Source organism: Argiope bruennichi, chromosome 11, assembly GCF_947563725.1.
Source record: "Argiope bruennichi chromosome 11, qqArgBrue1.1, whole genome shotgun sequence".
NCBI lineage: Eukaryota > Metazoa > Arthropoda > Arachnida > Araneae > Araneidae > Argiope > Argiope bruennichi.
Window position 1 is genome coordinate 65,295,502 of NC_079161.1, and position 22,526 is coordinate 65,318,027.

Below are 22,526 nucleotides of genomic sequence, written 5' to 3' on the forward strand. Positions count from 1 at the left end.
ACTTACTTTTAATAAAATTTTTGAAATTTTGCTGTATTTACAGTTAAAGTATAACTTCTGAATCAAGAAACGGTAAGAAAATGGGAGAGTGAATTTTTAAATTCTGCTACTTTTTCCTAAGATGTTATGGATTGTATAGTTTATGTATAATATACGCAGAAAATTAAAGAAATGCATAACATAATGAACAGAACTGTTTAAAGCTTTTAAAATACACTCATGTCCAAAATTATGGTCACAAAAATGTTTTTCAAAGTAATTCTAAATAGCTACCAGTAAAATTTAAACAAATTATATTTTGTATATTGTGAAGGACCGGTAACATGATATTAACCTTTGTTGTGGGAAAAAAATGTTGTTTAGCATTAGTTTTTGAGGAACTACTGAAATTAGACCGTTTAGGCATCTGGGATTTTTGCCTGCAATTTTGTGAATATTGCATTAAAACATAAAATTTAACCTGTTTACAGTGAGAATGAGTTCTCATAATCGTTTAGACGATTCCTTGAGATGGAGAGCCGTTGACAGGCTTGACGCAGGGCAGTCTCAGGTGTAGGTGGCTCGATGGTTACAAGTGGCACCGAAAGTGGTATTCAGGTAGTGGAATCAATTCCAAACAAGTGGTACGGTAAACAGGAAGGCCAGCCAAGGCTGTCACAGAGCAACGACGCCTGCACAGGATCGCTATATGGCGTTAAGTGCACGACGGCATAGGCTGACAACGGCTCCTCAACTTGCTCGTGACCTTGCTGCTGCGTTTGAAATAAGAATTTCCAGACAAACAGTATACAGACGTCTAGCAGAGAGGTCCCTTTATGCCCGGCGACCAGTTGAGTGCGTCCCTTTGACTGCATCCAACAGAAAAGCTCGGTTGTTCTGGTGTCGAAAACATCAGTCTTGGGCGCAGCAAGAATGGGGGTGTGTTGTTTTCAGTGATGTGTCGAGATTTACCACACAGAGTTCTTTATCTAGAAAGAGCGAGGAGCTCGCAATCATCCCTCCTACGTAAAAGAAATCGACAGATTTGGTGGCAGAGGAATCCTTGTCTGGGGTGACATAATGTTGGGCAGTTGTACACCACTATACGTCTTTGATGCGGGTACTGTCAATGCACATCGCTATAGGGATGAGATCCTTGAAGCATATGTGAGGTTGTTCCGGGGTGCTTTTGGCCCAGACTTCATGTTTATGGACGATAACGCTCGACCACACATAGCCCAGATCATTGATGATTTTATTGAGGAAGAGGATATTCGACGTATGGACTGTCATTCGAGGTCTCCGGATCTCAATCGTATTGAACATGTTTGGGATGGTCTCGGAAGAGCCATTGTACAGCGTAACCCCTCTCCTAATACCCTCCAAGAGTTAAAAGCGGCGCTTTTGGAAGAAAGGGCTTTGTTGCCCCAAGCATTTATTGACACCCTCATAAACAGTATGAAAGCTCGTTGTGAAGCCTGTATAGCAGTGCACGGTGGTCACACTCCATATTAGACAGGCTTTTCCCGAGATAAATGCTTTATCTCTGATTCATAATGTAACACTTTTTGATATAACCTGTTTCTTAATTCTTAATTAAAATCTATTCGATGTTGTCATGTATCTATGTTCTTTCTTCCATTGTAGTGTACCTCTGTACCAAATTTCGTGGCAACACAGTGAATAGTTTTTCATTTTTCGCAGATTTTATGTTTGTGACCTTAATTTTGGACATGAGTGTAGTATGAGTTATATATCTATCAAAATTTGAAAATTAAAAATATTTTTACGAGGCAGCCAATGTTACACAAAATAATTGAAATTCTCGGCAACTTTTCAGCAATTTGCATCTTGGTTAATAAATAGGTCGCCAAAGCCCCCCCCCCCCAAACGCGTCAATTTCACAAGTCCGTTAATGCGTTTTGTTTCTGCATCTCCTTTTCACCGTTTCATTCCCTTTTTATGTTCTGTGTTAACAATCTTTTCGATCATTGCCGATATCCATGTACTATATAGTAAAATTTATAGTTTCCGACTGGTTGCTTTTGATTACGTTTTGGTACATTCTTATGCTGTATACAATAAAAGAAGAAGCACTCACAAGAAACAGTACACTTTATTTCATTCGAAATCAACGATGAATTCCTTTCGTAGAAATTTGGCTTAGTAAACGCGTCATCATCATCATCATAGAATTAAATAAAATAGAGGCACATCGATTTCTAAAATATTCATGGCATCGGCTCAGAGAAAAAATTCACGGACTCATTTATATTCTCCATTTTTAACATCACAACAAGGTTATATGGATGATACTAAGATCAGTTTGGTAATTCTTTGCAATTTAACATTTTTACTTCCATAGTTTTGGACAGTAATTTATAAGACCTACAGACATGAGTATTTAAGATGAGATGCAAATTTTATAAATCTTTTCATAATTAAATATTTTTACTTTTGTAGTTTTGGGAAATTATTTGTAAGGCAATCGAATAATGAAATTTTGATGCTAATTTCATAAAAGATCTGCCATAATTCCATATATTTACTGTCGCAGCTTAGGATAGTTATTTGCGAGATCAATAAATAATTAAATTTTGATGCTAATTTTATAAAATGGCTGACTAAATTCTATCTCTTTACTTCCATGTTTTTAGATATGTTTTACGCACGATCAAAAAATATTTAAAACGTAATGCTACTTTTATAAAATATCTGCCATAATTCAATATTTTTACATCTGTAATTTTGGATATTCATTTGCAAGGCCAGCAAATAAATATTTGAAATGAGTTGCTAATTTTAAAAATATCTGCCATATTCAATATTTTTACTTCCGTAGTTTCGGACAATTATTTGTATGAATTATGGATACTTAAAATCATGCTAATTTTATAAAAGTCTACTATAATTTAATATTTTTACTTCCGTAGTTTTGAACAGGTATTTACAAGGTCAAAAAATATTTAAAATGTAATTCTAATTTTAACGACGGTCTGTCACAATTCAGTATTTTTGCTTTCATATTTTGGACATATATTCGTAAGGCCAACGAATAATTAATTTTTGATGCTGATTTTATAGAATGTCTGACTAAACTCAATATTTTTACGTTTGTAGTTTTTTTATAGTAAATTGTAAGGTCAACAAATATTTAAAATGGGATGCTAATTTCCTAAAAGTCTGCCATAATGAATTATTTTTACTTCCGTAGTACAGGACAGTCGTTTCAAGGCCAATGAATATTTAGAATATGATGATAATTTTATAAAAATCTACCATAATTAAAAATTTTTTACTTCCGTAGTTTCAAACAATTATTGTAAGGCCAACAAATAATTAAATTTTGATGCTAATTTTATAGAATTTCATCCATAATTGCTCTATTATGGATGGACTATTACTTGGCAACTCAATTTTCTTAAATGACCAAAGGAATGTTTATTTTATTTCTTTAATTCTCCTTTGAAAATAGGTTGAAAACAGAAAGAAACCATAATAAATAAAGAACGATAACTTTTCTGCTTTGCTTAAAATACTGAGCCAATGCAAATTTAAAGTTGTAAATAATTAGAGGCAAATGGGCTTGGCGAATTTCCTATCAAACCAAAGTACAATTAGAGAGTGGAAAACCGCTCATATATTACATGAAACTGAAATTTGGAAAAGGTTTATGTAGCTAGAAATGACTACCAAGTTTAATCCTTTCACCACCTACCTGCCTCAACCCAGTCATGCACATTCTATATTGGTGAGCCGGTTTCTGTTTTAAATAAGACCTCTGTGCAGATTGTTAAGTGAATTGCAACCAAGAGATGTCCTGGCTTTACATCTTGTATCCTTCTTTGAAACCAAAACCGACCCCCCATTAAAGAGCTGTCACGACAGGGTTGAACTGGATTAGTAGTGAAGGGGTTAATGACATAATGAATCTGTTGAGTTGTTGTTAAATTTACTGCGACTGAGAACGAATTCTTTTTCTGAGCCGACGACGTATTCTTACTTTGCATACATGTTACTATTTACAATGCATCTGTTGATGTACTACATTACATGGATGCCCTTTCGAGTTTTAATTTAGTACAACATAAACACTTAATTCAACACTTAAAAACAAAGCAAGACATTTGAGCAACAACAATCTGTTCCACACAGAGATGTGAAGGAAAACATATCTAAGTAATACATATGCCCACTGTGTGTATTATCTAAGTAATCAGCCTTGAATTACCGAAGAAATACACGCAGTAAGTCAGATACTGAAATCTACTTTTACGGCCGCTCCAGGGTTGTTCACTATCGAACAGGGTGTCACATAGATGGATTAAGAAGTGGCCTATTGAAGTTATTATTACTAACGAATTTTTAAAGTAACAATAATCAATGTACTAAATGTAGAAATGAACAACGGACAGCAAGGCTTAGCTCTGGAAATAGCGTTGAATGGAATCTTCATTATCTAAATTGATACATCTAGGGCAACATGGATGATTAGTTTAAAAAACAGGATATTACATCAAACATTAAAGTATTTTCTTTTCACTTATTTAAACCACTATAAATGTATGAAAATGAGGCGCACTTTTGACATCTGATGTTAAAGTAAATAATGAATATTAATCATTGGAAATAATCTGGAATGGAATCTTCATTATCTGAGAATAGGTGATCTAGGTCCAGCTTTCTACGGCATTTTGATAATTAGCGGGTGGATAGATATTTATTTGTCACTTACTTGAGCTATCAATGTTCCGAGTAAGAGTTTTATTACTAATTGTAAATGATTTTTATTACAAATGAATCTTATTATTACTTATTCGATTCTCTGAACTAATATGGCGCATGCCAACGAAGATATTTCTTTTATTAATTTCAAAAAATGGACAAATATATATCAGAACAAAGATGAATTTTCGATTTATCATAAGATCATGTGCTCAGATTTAGTCTATGTTAAAAAAAATTATTATTAATTGACAATGCTTCATACATATCGTTTTTTTTCTTTTAGTATGGACTGTTTATTATTTTTCATATACAAAAGTCATTCCTTAGATGTGAATATGTCCCTCAGCAAGACTTCTAAAACCAGAAGCACTGATGAAACATCAGAGTGAGACAATGGCTCTCTGATGATACTGAATGAGCGCAAAGAATTTTGCCAAATTTAAAAAATCGAGGGTTTTTTAACTAGTTGAATCTTACAGTATGTATATTGACAGATCTTGTATTTCCTCTGTTGTGGCTTGAAATAAATAGTACCTTCAAATTTGACATATGAATACTGGGAACACTACATCATCTGAATCAGCACTGTGCATTATATGCTATACTTGTAATCATTTCTACCACATTGTCGATAAACTTTACTTTCTTCGCTATAGATGCTTCAACTTCAATATCTAAATCATAATGAATTTTTAAAATGATAACATTCTGCTATTTCTTACTGAAATTAATTATTTTCCTTATTATATTTTATAGCAGAATATAAGGATTCGGAAGCGAAATTTAGTGTATCGTTCTAAGAATAATTAAGTCTAGAAGGATTCGGAAACGAAATATAGAACATCGTTCAAAGAATAATTAAGCTTAGAAGGATTCGAAAACGAAATTTAGTGCATCGTTCAAAGAATAGTTAAGCCTAAAAGGATTCGGAAATGAAATGTAGTGAAACGTTCAAAGAATATTTAAGACTAGACGTATTCAAAAACGAAATTTAGTGCATCGTTCAAAGAATAACTAAGCTTTAAAGGATTCGGAAACGAAATTTAGTGCATCGTTCAAAGAATAGTTAAGCCTAAAAGGATTCGGAAATGAAATGTAGTGCATCGTTCAAAGAATATTTAAGACTAGACGAATTCAAAAACGAAATTTAGTGCATCGTTCAAAGAATAACTAAGCCTTAAAGGATTCGGAAACGAAATTTAGTGCATCGTTCAAAGAATAGTTAAGCCTGAAAGGATTCGGAAACGAAATTTAGTGCATCGTTCTAAGAATAATTAACTCCTCGGGAAATATTGATTTTCTAGCAGCACTTGTTGCAATTGCTAATAATTTTGACAGAAAATGATTATCTACAGAAAAAAAAATGAAATAACCCTGTATAAATATAACTCCTCCAATATAGAATATCGAATAATGAAGATTCCATCAAACCTTAACTATTATTGTAGTCACTGGACAAATGTATATAATGAAAGCACCAAATAGTTGGCATCTTCATCATTTCTTTATATATTACTTCTTTAATTCAGTATCATATACATTTTTAACACTTTTACAAAAGCATTTTGTCTTACTTCATATTTATAATAAAATGTTATAATGAAAAACAATTATCTTTAAAAAAAAGAGAGGAATACTAGTTTTTTAATAAATATTTTCAAACGATAGCGTTAAAAATTAGGATTCTATAATCGAATTTTTTTTTCAATTTTTTTTATTAAAATTGCATTTCGAAACATAAAATCTGATATTTTTTCATATTCATAAAATTTATTATAATTTTTTTTTCCTTTAATCCACCTTTTTCCTTTATAAATTGACTTAAGGTTATCAATTTGTTGCAGAATCATCTAAAATTTCAAAGAAAAAAAAAGAATTATCGTTGTTTTTCAATTTAAAAATTTTGTGATCAAAAAGAAATAATTATTCGCTTTTTAAAAATGATGAAATAACTAGGAAAATTTATCTTCATATTCTAATCATCCAACGGTCTCATTAACCTGGTGCTTATTTTTATTGCTGTTATTTATTTATTTAAGTTAATCTAACTTAATTTTATTAATAAGATTATCATGCATAACATAAATTGTCTCAATAAATTCATTTTAAATGAAATAGTATATTGAGAGGAAATAAGAATTATTGCTTGATGAACATTTTACAATAAAAAAAACTGATCGACATGATAAAATCCAAAAACAACAGACAATTTGAAAAAACTTTTGAAGTTCACATTAGTTTACACTTAACAGAATTCTTTAGCAGGAAATTCGATATTTTCCTGCGTTGAATATTTTCGTTTTCCTTTTTTCTTTTACAGAATGAAATATTTCTGGCAATGTGCCAGATGAAGCTTTAGAACCGTATGTGAAATGCATCGGTTATTATTTCAGCAAGAATATTTTATGAAGGCTGTGCTGTTGCCATTAAATGTACTTAAATCTATTAATAGATTCATAAAAATATATTCTCAAAATATATTCGTTATCTTCTTGCATAGCATACTTTATTTAATAAATACTACATTGTTTTTTGGAATAATTTCTACGAAATTTCTCCAAAGTCCTATGCGATATGGAATTGCTCCATTTTTGGAATAAGTGTTGATAAATGTTCTGAATATAGTGAGAAAACTACACTTGTATGCTTCTCATAGTGTGTTAATTCTAAATCATTAAATTTGTAAACAAAGAAAATTTTCTGACTTGTTAACAATAAAAATATATAGTGTTTCACATATATGGAAAAATTTTCAACATGTTACTGATAGCAACAATGGATTATATTTTAAACTTTTGTACACTGAAAAAAAAAAAAGAGAGAGAGAGAGAAGAATTTTTAATTATCCTTGCGCATGCCATTCCAAAATGGGACAATGACTCGCATGCAGAAAGCAGATATTGTATCTGTAAAAAGCATTTCCTTAGAACAAATGCTGAACCTCATGGTGGGTCTCTTGTCAATATTAAACATAGCTAAAGAAAAGATCTCCCTGTAGATTTTCTAAATGTATTTTCTTTTAACACACTGCGTACAAAAGAAAAAAGAGTAGAGAACCAAAATCATCAGCAGAAAGTTCCCTGTTCTCTCACTTAATTAGTTCGGACAAAAATCAGAAACTGTTTTCTTAAAGAATAGATTTAGGGCTGAAAGTGAATTCGTTTTTCGCATTACTTCCCAGTAATTAAATATGGCTGTAATGTGTTAAATTAAATATGGACAATCTTAAATAAGGATTAGGAAACAGTTTTGTTGAACAATAAAACTTGAATATATAGAATAATGGTCGTAAAATTACTGAATGCATAGTTTCATTTCGTGTTTTTAGGTGATGAAAGGTAGATGTAAGAAATGTAATAAAAATTATCCATCATATAAGAAGATTATGTGTTTAATGTCTTGTCTTGAAAATACGTAGAAAAATAAATATCAAAAAATTTTTAAGAATAAATTGGCAACGATCTCATAATTGAAGACATTCGTCTTCTTCAGTAGTTGTAAAAGAATATCATCAGAAAATTTTGATTTAAAAATAACACAGTGCTTACTATATTAAAAAAAAATGTTGGTTATTTTCATTTTTTTTTTTGTTTCGTTTAGGTATCAATATAAAATATGTAGAACATGAAGAAATGAGTCGATGGATTTTGAAAAATACGTTGACCAAGCGAAAAACGAATTCACTTTTTCCAATATATTATATTCACTTTATGTAAAGTTCTTTCATCAATTGATTTATTCTTTTAAAAATCTTTTTTTAAGTCATCACGAAAACAACATAAAGTCTTGGATGTCAGGCTTATAGATGTCACTGTTGAATTCACAATCTCACAGGAGTCTCTGCAGATCTTACAAAAATAAAGAGAAAAATGACAGGATTTGGACTTGGGAGGAAAATTAGAACAATTGCTGCAAAATGAGTGCATATCAACTTTTCCGCATATATTTAACACGTTCCGATTTGCAAATCAACAATATCGACTGGAGTACAGACCAGTGACTTGTATGGGTCCCAATGAGACTGAGGATCCATTCCTTTTTTGGATCCCCTATAGTTCTTCGAACATCACAAAAATAACGCAGAATTTTTTACAGCACATCTTGTCCTTCTGTCCATCGCCGTCTTCGGAACTACCAGAACAGAGAAGGTGAATTTGGTCCACACCGAACATACAGTGGAAGAGGCCAACGACGAACAGGACATGAGGTTGGAGAAGGTACCGGAAAGCGCCACCTGGCGGCCGATGGAAGGTGTTACTTCTAAAGAATGCCTCAGGAGTCGTGCCTCCGAGGGGTGCAGAAGCATGCCGTGCGCAGAACGCGCATGAAGCCCTCGCGGACACGGACGTACCAAGGACCGGAGGACTTGATGAGGTCAACGTCTTCTGAAATGGGAATAGAACGCACATTAATCATTAACATAAGGACAAAAGGAACAGTTATTTTAACATTGTGCTTAATTGCATAAAAATAAAATTAAATTCGTTAAATTTGAAACGGTTCATAATGTTGTGAATTCATTCGTAATATTTCAATGAATGTGCTAAAAAGGAATTGATCAAAACTATACGGCTTACGTTTAGTCTGGAATAAGGAATTCGCCAACATGATTTTTTGAATTTGTAACATTTTAGTATCATGAATAAGGCGATAAAAGTTGCCTGTGCAAAGGTAAAAACAGTATAAGAAGAAAATGACCAACAAATTCAGTATTTGTTGGCAGTGTCAAAAAAAAAAAAAAACTTTGAAAGTCAATATGAAACGGCAAATTTTCTCAATCGTTTAAGTGTTGAAAAACAGATTGCTTTTCAAATCATGGAAAGTTACAGCTGAAACAAATTTAGTATTATATTATTCGCGATGCTGCAAAAGGTGTGGGATGGGTTTGAATATCAAGTAGAAACTTTTTTTTTCAGAGCAACCATATAATCTTTTTAGAACGCATATTTGTTTGATTTCACTCATTTCTTGATAGTAAGGATAAAATTTTTTTGAGTTAAAATTCTGAACTTATATGTTTATTAATATTTTCAGAACCAGCAATTAATCGCTTAATTTATTTAGTTTTGATTACATGGAAGAAGCGCAATCTGGTAATGAATTCTGGAAAAATATGTTGAAAGATTCCAAAATAATTATAATAGTGAATTATGGAATATATTAAAAACTAAAATATAGAAAAATAAAAGAAATAAAATATAACTTAAACATAATATAGCTTTTTTTAAGGTGTAGGAACTTGAAACTTCGAAAATCGTTCAAAATATCGAATATTTTTTTATTGCTTAATAATGTTCTCTGATTCTTTAGCTTTCAAACAATACCAAGATGTTGCCAATATTCCAAATATTTCACGAGTTATAATTATTTTTCTTGAGGTGCTTTCATTGAAAACTCTAGTTACGGTGTTTTTAAAACTCATTTTATGAAGAATGATATTTTCCCACTATGTTGCTTCATTCAAACAATCATAACTCAACAAGAAATGAACCAAATACAGTTATTTATATATCAAAATAATCTGTATGAAATAGCGGATATTTTGTGCTTCAATCAAAGTTATATTGATAGAAATAAATTTTTAATAGCTGTTTAAATGTTAAAATTACAGAAAAAATCTCGCTTTTTCTATTCATCGTTAATGAAAAAATTGTAAAAAAAAAAAAAAAAAAAAAAACTATGAATTTTTATAACTTGATTGAGGCAGACAACATGAAGACTAATATTAGGCATCATTTCCAACTAGAATTGTGTGTCTGTACAAATTAGAATTTAAGATATCATGTTTCAAAAAATAGGCTAATTAGCTCATTAAATATTATTTAATTAATTAATAATTAGTGTAATATGGTTTTTTCTCACTGAAATGAGTTTTAACATATATTAATAACCTACTGTGAAAAAACTGGATTTTTAACGTTAAAATTTAAAAAAAAAATCTTCAAGTGTGTACGTACACCTACTACATTTATATTCACATTAAATATTTTTTTAAATACACTGGATTTCAAAATAAGAATCGTAAGAGCCTAAGAGGCTGAAAATAATACGATATGAAATATCAGCTATAGCAAATATTAAAAGAAATTATTAAAAATTAAAAAAAATGAATATGATAAGTATGATAAAATTAACAACTTAGAATAATTCTACCAGTGCTTCAAGCTTTTCCAATTTTATTGTGACCTTTATATGTATATACTTTTCAGTGCACTAAAATAAAAACACGTTTTAAAATACTTTTTTAAATTTTTTAATGACATTTCTAACTTTCTCGGTCGTTAGGAAATAATTCATCAGCCAATTTTGTAACTCTTCTTTTGTTTTGCAAATGTGCCTTTTAAAATTTGGGATACTCTTTTATAATCAACACATATATTTTTAAAAAAAAACGTGTATAAAGAAATAAGTAAGAATTTCGAATTGCTTACCGAAATTGAAGGGCACCGTGGGAATAGATTTCTGAAAAAACAATTTTTTTAAAAGTTAGTTTTAATACATTACGAAAAAAAAATCAGCACTATTTTATTCATTTTAAAACTACATTTCTTACACATTTACCAAAAAGACGCTAAAATTATCAAAACAGTTTTCAAAAACGACTTATTATCGGGGTCTTTCGAATATTAATAGATGTCAAACACTAAGAACATCTCTCGATTATTTTCCCAAAATCTAGATGTGGACTTTTGCAGTAAAAAGAACCACAACACTTATTTAAAATTAAGATGCGTAAGGATACAAAATATAATGAGATTCAAAAAACAAGTTACTACTTTTACCAAATTATATGCATTTATATTTCTAGAATTTTTTTATTTGGATTTCTCCGTACTTGTCACAAAAACTGTCTATTTCATAACGGCGATGTGGAAAAAGAAAAGTCTTAGCTACTTACTAATACTTAGCTAAGTTGAAATTGACAAGATCATTATGTAAAATTCGTATTATTAAAAATGGGTTTCAAATTGCAACAGAGATGGGAAATGATAATTTTTTAGGTAGGTGACTTACTAAAGAATCGATTTTTTGTGCAAATAGGATTTTTTTTTTTTTTTTTTTTTGTTCAATGTTCTTAATGTTTGAACATAAAATCGTTTTAATTTTGTTTCTAAGGTAATTTTTTGATGCACTAAAATTTTTATTTGCACTTACATATATTATCTTGGGCCCTCTTTCCTCCCTAAACCCTCAAAATCAAATTTTTTTAAATCCATTTTTATTAAATCTTCATAACAGCGGTTTTAAGTAGCAAATTTTGTTGGATTGGGATAGCAATTGTAGGTCACTTTTTAAAAAGTTTGTATATCGTGGTAAATCGCGTTAAACAAACATTACTGAAATTTACATTCAATATATCGTGTATAAAAAAATGGACTATTAAGAAAAGGCAACTTAAAACAAAATAGGAGAGGGAAAAAAAGGAACTTTTCTTGAGAAAAATGACAACTGCAACGTCGTGATGTCTCGGAGTTCCACGGTGTGGCAAAGTGGTCACGAGCCCCTCCACATCATAATTTGAAATAATTACTTTAATTTGTAAGTTTAGGGAAAGATTAAATTTAATTGAACTAGTTTGGACGAGCGTGATAATGCTCTAACGTCATGAAATTTGGTATAATTATTAGATTTCAACTTTTAAGATATAATTATTAATTAAAAATAATAGTTAGATTATTGATGGAGCAATTAAAACTTAATGGAATCACGTTGCGCTTGCCTTTTCCTATGGAGACTGAATTAGCTATTTTGGATTATTTATTTTTGAAAAATTCCAGAAAAGATTTTCGCGCGTGTAGTTTGTCGTAGCTCTAAATAATAGTATCTAACAGTAGGATCGAATATTTTTTGAAATAATAAAATATTTTATAATTACTTTTATGATCATAAATTAATATAATAAAAACTTGCATTTGGTAATTAATTAAAAATGTTATTAGATTAATATTACAAAATTAATATAAATAATAGTATGAATTGATTTAATTGAAATTCAATTGCACAATCTTTATAATTAAATAGCACAGAATTAAGTAATTTCCAAAATACAACAAAAAATATATCGAAGGTTCAGGGCCCATTAAAGTTGTTGGACCCCAAAACTTATTTAACAATCCCGTCCTGAACAACATCTGGTATTGTCCAATCGAACAAGTATTTGTTACTTTATCTATGCGATCTTGTTTATACACTTGAACAATACTGGCTCAACAATATTTGAAAGCAATGCTGACAATACTGATTAATGTAAACCCATTTTTATAAAGCTAAAGCAAGGGTGAATATTGAGGACAAATAAGAAAGAAAGGATCCCTCCTCACCTCTTCCGCCATCGTGATGGCTTTTCCCACGATCTCCTTTATAAGGTTGGAGGCAACGTCCTTTACGTCATCAGGGGCTTCATCAAATGTGATCTGGGGGGGGGGGAGGAACAAAAATATTATTAATATAAATTGATTCCTTTCAGAAGATTCAAGTCAAATTGGTTCCCAACGTCATGCTCTTCATTTTAGTTTCAATATCTGGAAAACCAAACTTCGCTCGAATTTTTTTTTTTTTTTTTTGGGTGTGTGTGTACGTAAAACTACGTTTTCTCAGGAAAGACATATGTATAGATAAATTAAAAAAGCAAAATTATTAAATATACACACATAAGTAAAAAAGTAAATCAAAAAGTGTTACTCGAACCGAGGAGACGAAGCACATGCGTCACGTTATTTCTGGCCACTATACTGCTCTGCCCGCACTTCGAAGCGGAAGTCGAATATACATATTCTAATAGTTATAAAAAAATTTTTTCTGTGTGTGCGTGTGTAATATCGCGTTTTTTCAGGAACGTTACATGTATAGATAGATTTAAAAAGCAAAAGCTTATCTAAATATAAAATTTGATAGAAATCGTAAAAGCCGTTTCCGAGATACAAGAAATAAATACATCTATATATATGCAAGAATTGCTCGTTTAAAGTTATAAAATTTCTTTTTAACCCTACAGATCACAGACTATATGGCTAAGAGAATTAGTTGTGGACTTTATTTTCACTATTTATTGTGAAAATTCTCATTATATATATATATATATATATATATATATATATATATATATATATATATATATATATATATATATATATATATATATATAATGAAATCTACGATCGCACATTTCAAGTTATCATATGAGAACATTATTATTTTTTAGTCATTATTTGTCTTAATTAATTTAAGTCATTGACCAGTTTAAACCGGTTCGAAACAATCACGAGATTTCTTTATCATCTCTTTCTCTCCCTCTCTCTCAGCTATGATGTCATAGTTCTACGTCAACCTTTTAAAAACGCATCAGCTTTCAAAGAAGCATACATAATAATAATGCAATACTGGTAAAAGCAGGTAAAAAAATAGATGAGATTAAAAGATGATGATGAAAATTGCCATTTATGCTTCATTCCTTGCCTACGTGTTTCGAGCTTCAATATTCATTGCCTATGCGATTTCGAGCTTCAAAACCCCTTAACCAAAACAACATTATGTCCTCACATGATAAAAATAATTTAAATAGAAGAGTAAAATTATTACAGATGATTATATACGAACGAATAATTGCAAATCGTTAACGAAAATTGAACAAGTAAAATCTGAATGCTACAGCTGGGAGAAAAGATTATTTTAAGTCTTTAATACTCAATTGTAGTAAGCATGTTATACCATTTATAAAATTTGGATTTATTTTTACTTTCTCGTATTTATAGATGAAATAAAATGGCATTTTAATCTTCCAAAAAATATGGTTTCGAGATTTTGATAAATTTTATGGTTTTAGATCTCTCTTAATCTGAAGATATTTTTTTTAAAATCAGCCTGTTAAGCACACACGATAACTAAGCAACGCATAGAGCTAAATGGATGAAATTTGCTTTATAGACGTTTCACTAACATTTTGCATCTTTATAAAATTTTTCATGCTACTAATAAGAAGATTGTCTATCTTCCCGTACATATGAATGCAATAACTTAAAAACGCAATAAGCTAAACAGATGAAATTAGATAAAGAGTCATAATATTTACACTGTAAATTGTATCAAATTTTGAGTTACTTCAACCTACGTAAAGAATACCTGTCTGTGTAAGTTCATCTGAATAGGATAACATTGAATGTAGCATATTCTCCTGTGTTTCATAGCCATATTTAATAGCTTCAAGGTAGCTATCTGCATCTTGTCGTTGTATCCGGAGCAAACTGAGAAAAACGCATCATCGACCTAGCACTCAGGCGAGACCTGAAGTCTTGATGACCATCAATGATCATGGTACAATTCCTCCCGCAGGAGGAATTGTACCATGACCAGACCATGAACATGTACATCCAGCCATCGGTATGGAGACAACCAACTCCACACTGTTACTTTACTCACCAGAGAAGCGAGAACCAACCACTCACTATACCTGAAATTTAAATTTTTGGAGTGACCCTTGAAGCGTGTATGATAAGCAAGCTGCAATGTCCTTTGACCTTCACTGACTTTTTTTAACCAAAGTTTTCATCTGATTATTGCTTAACTTGAAGACACTTGTGCCCAAGGAAAATCTGCCATCAGTTTGGAAGATGAAAAATTCTCCTTCTTCGACGAAAATAATAATGGAAGGAGAAAAGAGGAGGGGAATTACTTAGAAGGAGATAAACAAGAAGTTTTTGAAAAAGTTTCAGAATGAAGGTAGGTCAGAAATTTAGAAGAATGAAATATGATGTTAATTGTTCTCTCCCCCCCCTCTCCCCTTCTTTTTAAAAAAAAATTGTTTCAGGTTGGCAAAGACATAATTTCGCAATTTATTTCTCATTTCTTACTTACTGTTTTAGTCTACACATGTCAAAGAATCTGTATCAGAATCTCTTAGTATAAAATCACTGGGAAAAAATATTTCGCGCTCTTTTGTTCTCTCTTTTGTCGGGGACTGACGTATTTCGTCGCTTCTTTCTTATACATAAATTATGCCTCCCGGGATGGAATAAATAGTAAGTTTTAAAATTTCAAAGGTGCCTTGTTTCTCGGCCAAGTTATTTCTTAAAAATTATGTATTTACATTATATATACAAGGTGCGGCGCAAAAACTCGGACTAAGTTATTACATAATAGAATAGAAGTTAATTAATTTCTTTTTAATTTTTGTTCCTTTTTTTTGTCTACCACTTCAATTATAACTTTTTTTTAGTGTATCTTTTAGTTTATGTACTGATTTTTGATCTTTTTACAATGTCAAGCAAAATATATACTCTTTTAAAGTTGGAAAACGGCCAGTATGAAGTCGTTCATTTGCTTAATGTCTTTCGGCAAACAGTGTCTGACGCAATCTATTGCTTCAAAGAGCTTGGCAATGATGGTCAAAGTCCAGGAATTGAACTAAAACGTACGGTGAACACTTTCAGTAGCCGTATGTTATCAAAAAGCTGGTTCAATGAAATTCGAAGGTTCCCATGAGAAGATAGCTCGTGAAGTGGAAATAAGGGACCGATCAGAGCAACGAGTGGCGAAATCAGAGCTTGGACCGGAGCCTTACAAGGTCCAGAAAGTTCAGCTTCTCACTGAAAAAACAAACAAACTCGGGCGGCTCCAAAGACGCCGAAAACGTTTGAAACAGGCCGCATGTCAGAACCGAGAAAGATTCCATTTCAGTAATGAGAAGCCCTTTACCGTCCAAAAGTTCGTAACTCCTAGAACTATAGGATCTGGTCTGTAGACCCTTCAAGCACTTCAGCAATTGGTGAACATCGCAGAAATCCAATGTCGATCATGATCAGAAGCGGAATTTGCGAAAGCTGCAAAACATCTCTGGTTTTTGTAGATGAGGGTGCTAAAATAATTCAAAAAGCGTACCAGTGGGACATTCAAGAAGTTGTTATATTTCCGTGGACCAAAACGCACTTCGGCAGTTTAAAGTGGGAGTTTCAACAAGACTCTGCATAAGCTCACAAGGCTAAAAAGACAGAAGAGTGGTGGAGGAAACATTTTCTGGAAGTGATATCATCTGGAGAATGGGCACAATACGCGCCGAATCTCAATCCCATGATTAAAGTGTATGGTCCAGTTTGGTGTCTAGGGCTTGCACTAAAAGAAAAAAAAGTTTGGATTCTCTAAAGCAATGGCTTCTGTTCGAATGGGATAGATTAAAGAAGACTTGCGCCCCATTGCTGAAAATTGCAATAAGCGTTTGCACCTCTGCGTCACTGCAAAAGCCGATCACTTTGAAACCAATTAAATTTATTTATCAGTAAAAGTCTACTCTTATTATTATTTTTTATATTTTGTTATCTTATTAATTTTTAATCAAGTTCTATTAAAATTTGTTGGTCCCGGTTTTTCTGCCGTACCATATATATATATATATAAAACCTTAAAAGTACAAGTCGCTGAAAAAAAAATAATATGCAGAAATTAAATCACTGGAATTTACTTAAATGGAAGTAAGATTTTTAAATATAGAGTAGAAATTGAATTATACATTACATGTAAGTAATACCAATTTACTGGATCTGGATCTCACTCTTTTACAATTTTTGATTTAAAAAAAATATTTTATACTTGATAATATGTTAATAAAAACCTGTGTCAGTTTTTTTAATGCTTTTTTTAAACACATAAAGTATTTTGAGAATAAAATTAAATTCCTCTGCACAAGCAGCAAAAGATTCGCTGCTGCCATCAAGGCAAAATAAATGTTTTCTTTTTAAAATTTCTGCTTCCGCCAGTCACTTAACTCGCTGATTTAATCTGACATTTAAAATTTAATTAACGTTATGGTAAAAACAAAGAAGGAAAAACTTCCTGAATTTCTTTCAAAATTAAATTCCAACTTCAATTTTAACGTCTGAATTTAATTAAAAAGTGAATGAAAAAGTTTTCTGCCTGGAGAATAGAAAACTAAATAACATTTTTAGTTTATCTTGCTTTTAGAAAATTTGATTTATTTATTCTTATTTCTGATGTATTTAATTTGATAATTTAATAAAATACATTATTATTTATTTAATATACTTTTCAATGATAACTTATTTTGATACGGAAGTTTTTGATAAATCAATAAAAATATAAAGGAATTTTATTTGATTCCGTTATGTTTTTGATTGAATAAATATTTCGAAATAGTACGGCCATATGACTAGGATGTGAATCGATTGAGTCGTTTACAATATTTGTTTTATTGCTTAACTTACATTTCCCCATTACATTGGAGTCATTTAGCAATCATTTCAATTACATTTCCTTAAAATGACCAAATGACTCTTAAAGATCCATTCGCATTTTATACAAAAGTCTTATTGTTAATCATGAATATCTTAATAGGAAAGAAGCGAATTTTACAGAAAATGGATTTTCCTGTATATTCATCCTGTACATTGCATTTCATTCAAGAAAGAGAATTAACTTAATTATTTTGTAATAATTCACAGTATTTAAAGCAGCATACCTTTTAAAATCTCCTCTTCTCAAAATACAAGTAATAAAATTTCATTCGTTTGTTCTCTCAAACAGTTGTGGGTTAAGCTTGGGTTGTGGGTTATATTAATTAAAAAAAAAGTCGTTGTGGATATAAATGTATATCCCATATTCTTCTGCAGAACAGAGCAAGATTTAACAAAACTTTGCGCACTTATGATTAAAGATAGAAGGAGGTATTTCCTTCTTATTTTTAAATGCTTTTTACTAGTTTCAAAGGAAAATTTGTACAATTATTTATAACAATAGATATTTTTTTATTGTTGAAGAACAATATATACATGAAGAATTGTCTCCAGAGCACTGTAACAGAATTGTGGAAGAACACTATAAAAATATTTAAAAGCAGACGATTATTAATTTATATCAGAATAATCGATTTGGTTTATTGATATAAAGATACAGTGGCTCCCAAAAGTGTTCGTACACCAACAAGAATCAATTAAAAACCTTATTATTTACCATTATATATTCTTATTTTTACATGAAAATTTTTTCATAGCATATTTTTACAGTTCTTAATAAAGCAGTGAAGAATAAATTTTAATTACGCTGCAAATTATTTTTTTAAAAATGACAAATTAAATTGCACAAAAATAGGACACAAAAGTGATCATACACTTTAAAAAAGCATCACTAAATATGAAATTTTCTAAATTTTTCTAAATGTTTGGTATTTAGTAGGATATCCTTTATTCTTTATAACAGCTTTTAAACGTTTGGGCATAGATTTAACTAAACGGTCGGTTACTTCTGCACCGATCTTGTTCCATTCTTCGATCATTACTGCTTTCAGTTGAATTTTCGATTTAATGTCGTGACTTCTTATTCGCACCTCTAATTATTTCCAAATATGTTCTATAGGGTTTAAATCCGGTGATTGAGCTGATGTTTTAAGGGTTTGAGGGCAAAGATAGAGACAAAAAAGACGAACATTCATGGCCGTGTGCTTAGGATCGTTGTTTTGGTAATACACAAAGTTGTTTAAAATGCCCAATTTTTGTGCTGACACTGTTAAATTATTATTGAGAATATTTATATAAACTCTATGATCCATTATACCATCAATGAATACTAAACTGTCTACTCCAGCCGCTGACATACACCCCCAAATCATGACACCTCCACCGCCATGTTTTACTGTTCCAACTAAATTCTTGGGATTAAGTTCTTCGTTTTTTTTTTCTCCATACAATAATTCTCCCATCCGACCCAAAGATGTTAAACTTACTTTCATCTGCAAATAAGACACGATTCCAATAGCTCTCTGACTGGTTTATCATAGATTTGGCAAATTTAAGCCTAGCAATTCTGTTCTTCTGACTTACAAAGAATTTTCTTCGAGCAGAGCGGCTATGTATACCAGCATTCCGAAGAATTCTACGAATAGTTTCACAGGAAATAGAAGTTCCATTTGATTCATTATATTGTGAAGTAAACTTTATTGCACTCAGACGTGGAGTTTTTAGAAATTTACTCACAATATTTCTTTGACTTCTAGCTGACAGAATTTGAGGGCGACCATTACGATACTTGTTTGCAGTCCTTTTTCCCTCTCTGTAACGTTTTATTATGCTTTGCACCGTTGAATGAGGTAGATTAGTTATAGTTGCAATGCCTCTAATTGATTTTCCAGCTTTAAAATGAAATATAATTAATTTTCGTACGTCTAAACTCGTTTCTTTACGAATGCGCGTCATATCTAAGAATAAAGTAAATAGAATAAATAATTGTGATATCAAATACTGAAATCAAACGATTTTAGTGTATTTTTCAATTAGAAGAAAAATAAGCCGCAAAAGATATTTTTATGATGAATTTAAATAAATAATGTTTGGATGTACGAAGACTTTTGTGTTCTAATTTTGTGACATTTTTTATTTATTTATTTTTTAGAACAATACTACTTGATTTTTTTTATAGAAATATTTGTTCAGTTTTATTAAGAACTATTTAAAGATGCTAATTAAAAAAAACCAACTAATAAAATGCTTTATTAAGAAGTATAGAACACAATTTCTGTAAATTTCTTTAGTGTACGAACACTTTTGGGAGCCACTGTAGATATATTCGGATTTTATAAATCGTCTGATAGAATTTATGTATTTATTTTAATTTTTTAAAAAGTTTCAGACGATAAAAATATTTTGTTTATTATTATATGTTACATAAATGTAGTTTTTAAATTTAAAAAAAAACAACCGTAAAAGTATTTTAATTTCGAGAAGCGCCATCTATATCAGAAAGATTAAAAATAAAAGCCCGAATATCGTCTATATACTGTTTGTTGTTGTTTCTCTGAAGCATTGAACTAATCTAGAAAATTCGTTTAATTGATCCTGGTAGGATTCAAGTTAATAGTTAATCTGACTCATTAGTATGTATTTAAAGAAAAGTAAGGAAAGGGTTATTGAAAAGAAGAAAAGAAAGTGAGATAAGACAGTACCAGAGAAGGTTCTTCGGTCACTTTCGGCTGCTCTTCGATAGGCTCCGACCTCTCCTCGTCTTCATTCGCTAGTCGGAAGGTGTACTTCTTGGGCTGAACAAAAGGTTTCTCCTCCTCTTCGGGGCTCGGAGGCGCAGATTTCACCGTGTCAATTTGAAAGACCGGTAGGCCCTGAAACACCCATGGTGACTTTCATTTCACCAAGTCTCATTCGTGAGCATCAGGGGTCACAGGCCATGCGGGTTTGACTAATCACATGCAAAATTATATGGCAAAAAACATGCGGCCAGATGTCATCATCTTACTACTTTGTCGTCGTATTAACACGCATAAGTTTGATGTTATGCATTACTTACCCTTCCCCATTTCATATGCTCTTGAAATAAAATGAAATGATATATTTGGGATCTTATCTCAACATTTTAGTTTTATATTTCTACCTTTCTCTTAGCATCTACGTGATATTGATAGTTTCCCTCTGATTTGCAAATCCTAAAATAATATTTTCACTTTAAAAATGTAATGAAAGTGGGATCATAATTCAGTTGGAGTAGCTCAAATTTCAAGTTGTAACATTTTGAAATTTCCTTGGTAGGTAACTATGTGTGTCTGCGAAAATCTGGTTTAAAGTTATTAGTGGCATTACTTCACTAAATGAAACGGGTTTGACTAAAGAAGTAACGTCGTCTCACGGATTTCTTCGAACACATTCAGTACGCACAAATGATGCATTTAGGTATTTTACCGTCACAAACAATATCCACATTAAGAGACCCCTCTTTTAATAAATGGCCAATTTATTTTAATGTTTCAACACTTTCTACTTTCTCGCATAGGAAATATAGAGAAAGTATAGTAATCGTCAAAAAATTCGATCTCGAGATTTGGAAGAATCTGTATGGTTTAGACCTCCATGAGACTGAAAAACGCTTTGAGCTAGAAGAATGAAATTTGGTATACGGTCTTTACATTAAATTTGTAGATTTTTATCGAATCTTGAGCAACATGGGATAATTAGATGTTTGTCTGTCCGGCTGGCCGAATGTAAGTTAATGCCCTAATTAGAAAACGAAGCGAAATACATATATAAAATTCATCACACATAATTATCATTTACAGTGCCAACATCTACCAAAATTTGAGACAAATTCCAATAAGATTAATGATCATCTATCAATCTCTACTTTCAGAAACGCTTAAACGTCACAATTCAAAAACGCAGTGACTTGATTATACCAAATGTGGTATGGGATTTTGTGACTACAACTGAAGCTTTGTATCCAATAGTTTGCTCAAATCGGTCGGGAAAAAGCATCTGAAACACAAATTTGAAATTCGGATACTATTAACCGCATGCCAGGAATGAATCGCCAAAGATCGCATGATAGAGTCAGTAAAAAGCTGAATTTAAGCCAAAAGTTAATATTTCTTAACTATTTTACGCCAATATCAGGGAATGTATTCTCTGGGATAATACTTTATTAGAGAATATGCCAGAAAGTTTTGGGTAGGACACTCCAGTTGATTCATTACTATAATAACATTGCACTTCTAGAAGTCTACATTTCTTGGCATATGTTTCGTCTTGTGGTGGTAACATTATAAGCCAGTTAACAACTTGCGGAGAAGAGTGTACACTTTTGTCTAGTGGCTTTGTTATTCGGCTATGAACCCTAACGTTGCGAGTTCGAACCTCAACCTGCACACTGGTGACCCTGGTTCTGAACAACCGCATCATTCATTCAGCTGTCGTGGCTCCATCTACCGGCAGCAACCACTCACACACGCTCACCGTCGCCCGTCATAACACTTGGCGCGATTACAATGTTCGTCGCTCGCCATAACGCCTGGCGCGATAATCACGTTCGTCGCTCGCCAT

The 22,526-nt window shown here is 31.4% G+C and overlaps 1 protein-coding gene across 5 annotated transcripts in view; it reads right to left on the bottom strand.

The window, feature by feature from the left end:
- Positions 1-2,079: 2,079 nt before the first annotated feature.
- Positions 2,080-22,526, bottom strand: part of LOC129956864 (FK506-binding protein 5-like) — a 245,807-nt gene continuing 225,360 nt past the window's right edge. For 4 of the 5 annotated variants that reach the window (XM_056068821.1, XM_056068822.1, XM_056068823.1 and 1 more), the window contains 4 exons: positions 20,648-20,818; positions 13,029-13,121; positions 11,139-11,169; positions 2,080-9,092 (listed from right to left, as the gene is read on the bottom strand). In XM_056068821.1, the coding sequence (XP_055924796.1) occupies positions 8,980-9,092; positions 11,139-11,169; positions 13,029-13,121; positions 20,648-20,818 (408 nt within the window). In that variant the 3' untranslated portion in view covers positions 2,080-8,979. The remainder of the gene's footprint in view (positions 9,093-11,138; positions 11,170-13,028; positions 13,122-20,647; positions 20,819-22,526) is intronic. The other variant, XM_056068825.1, reaches the window with a different exon arrangement.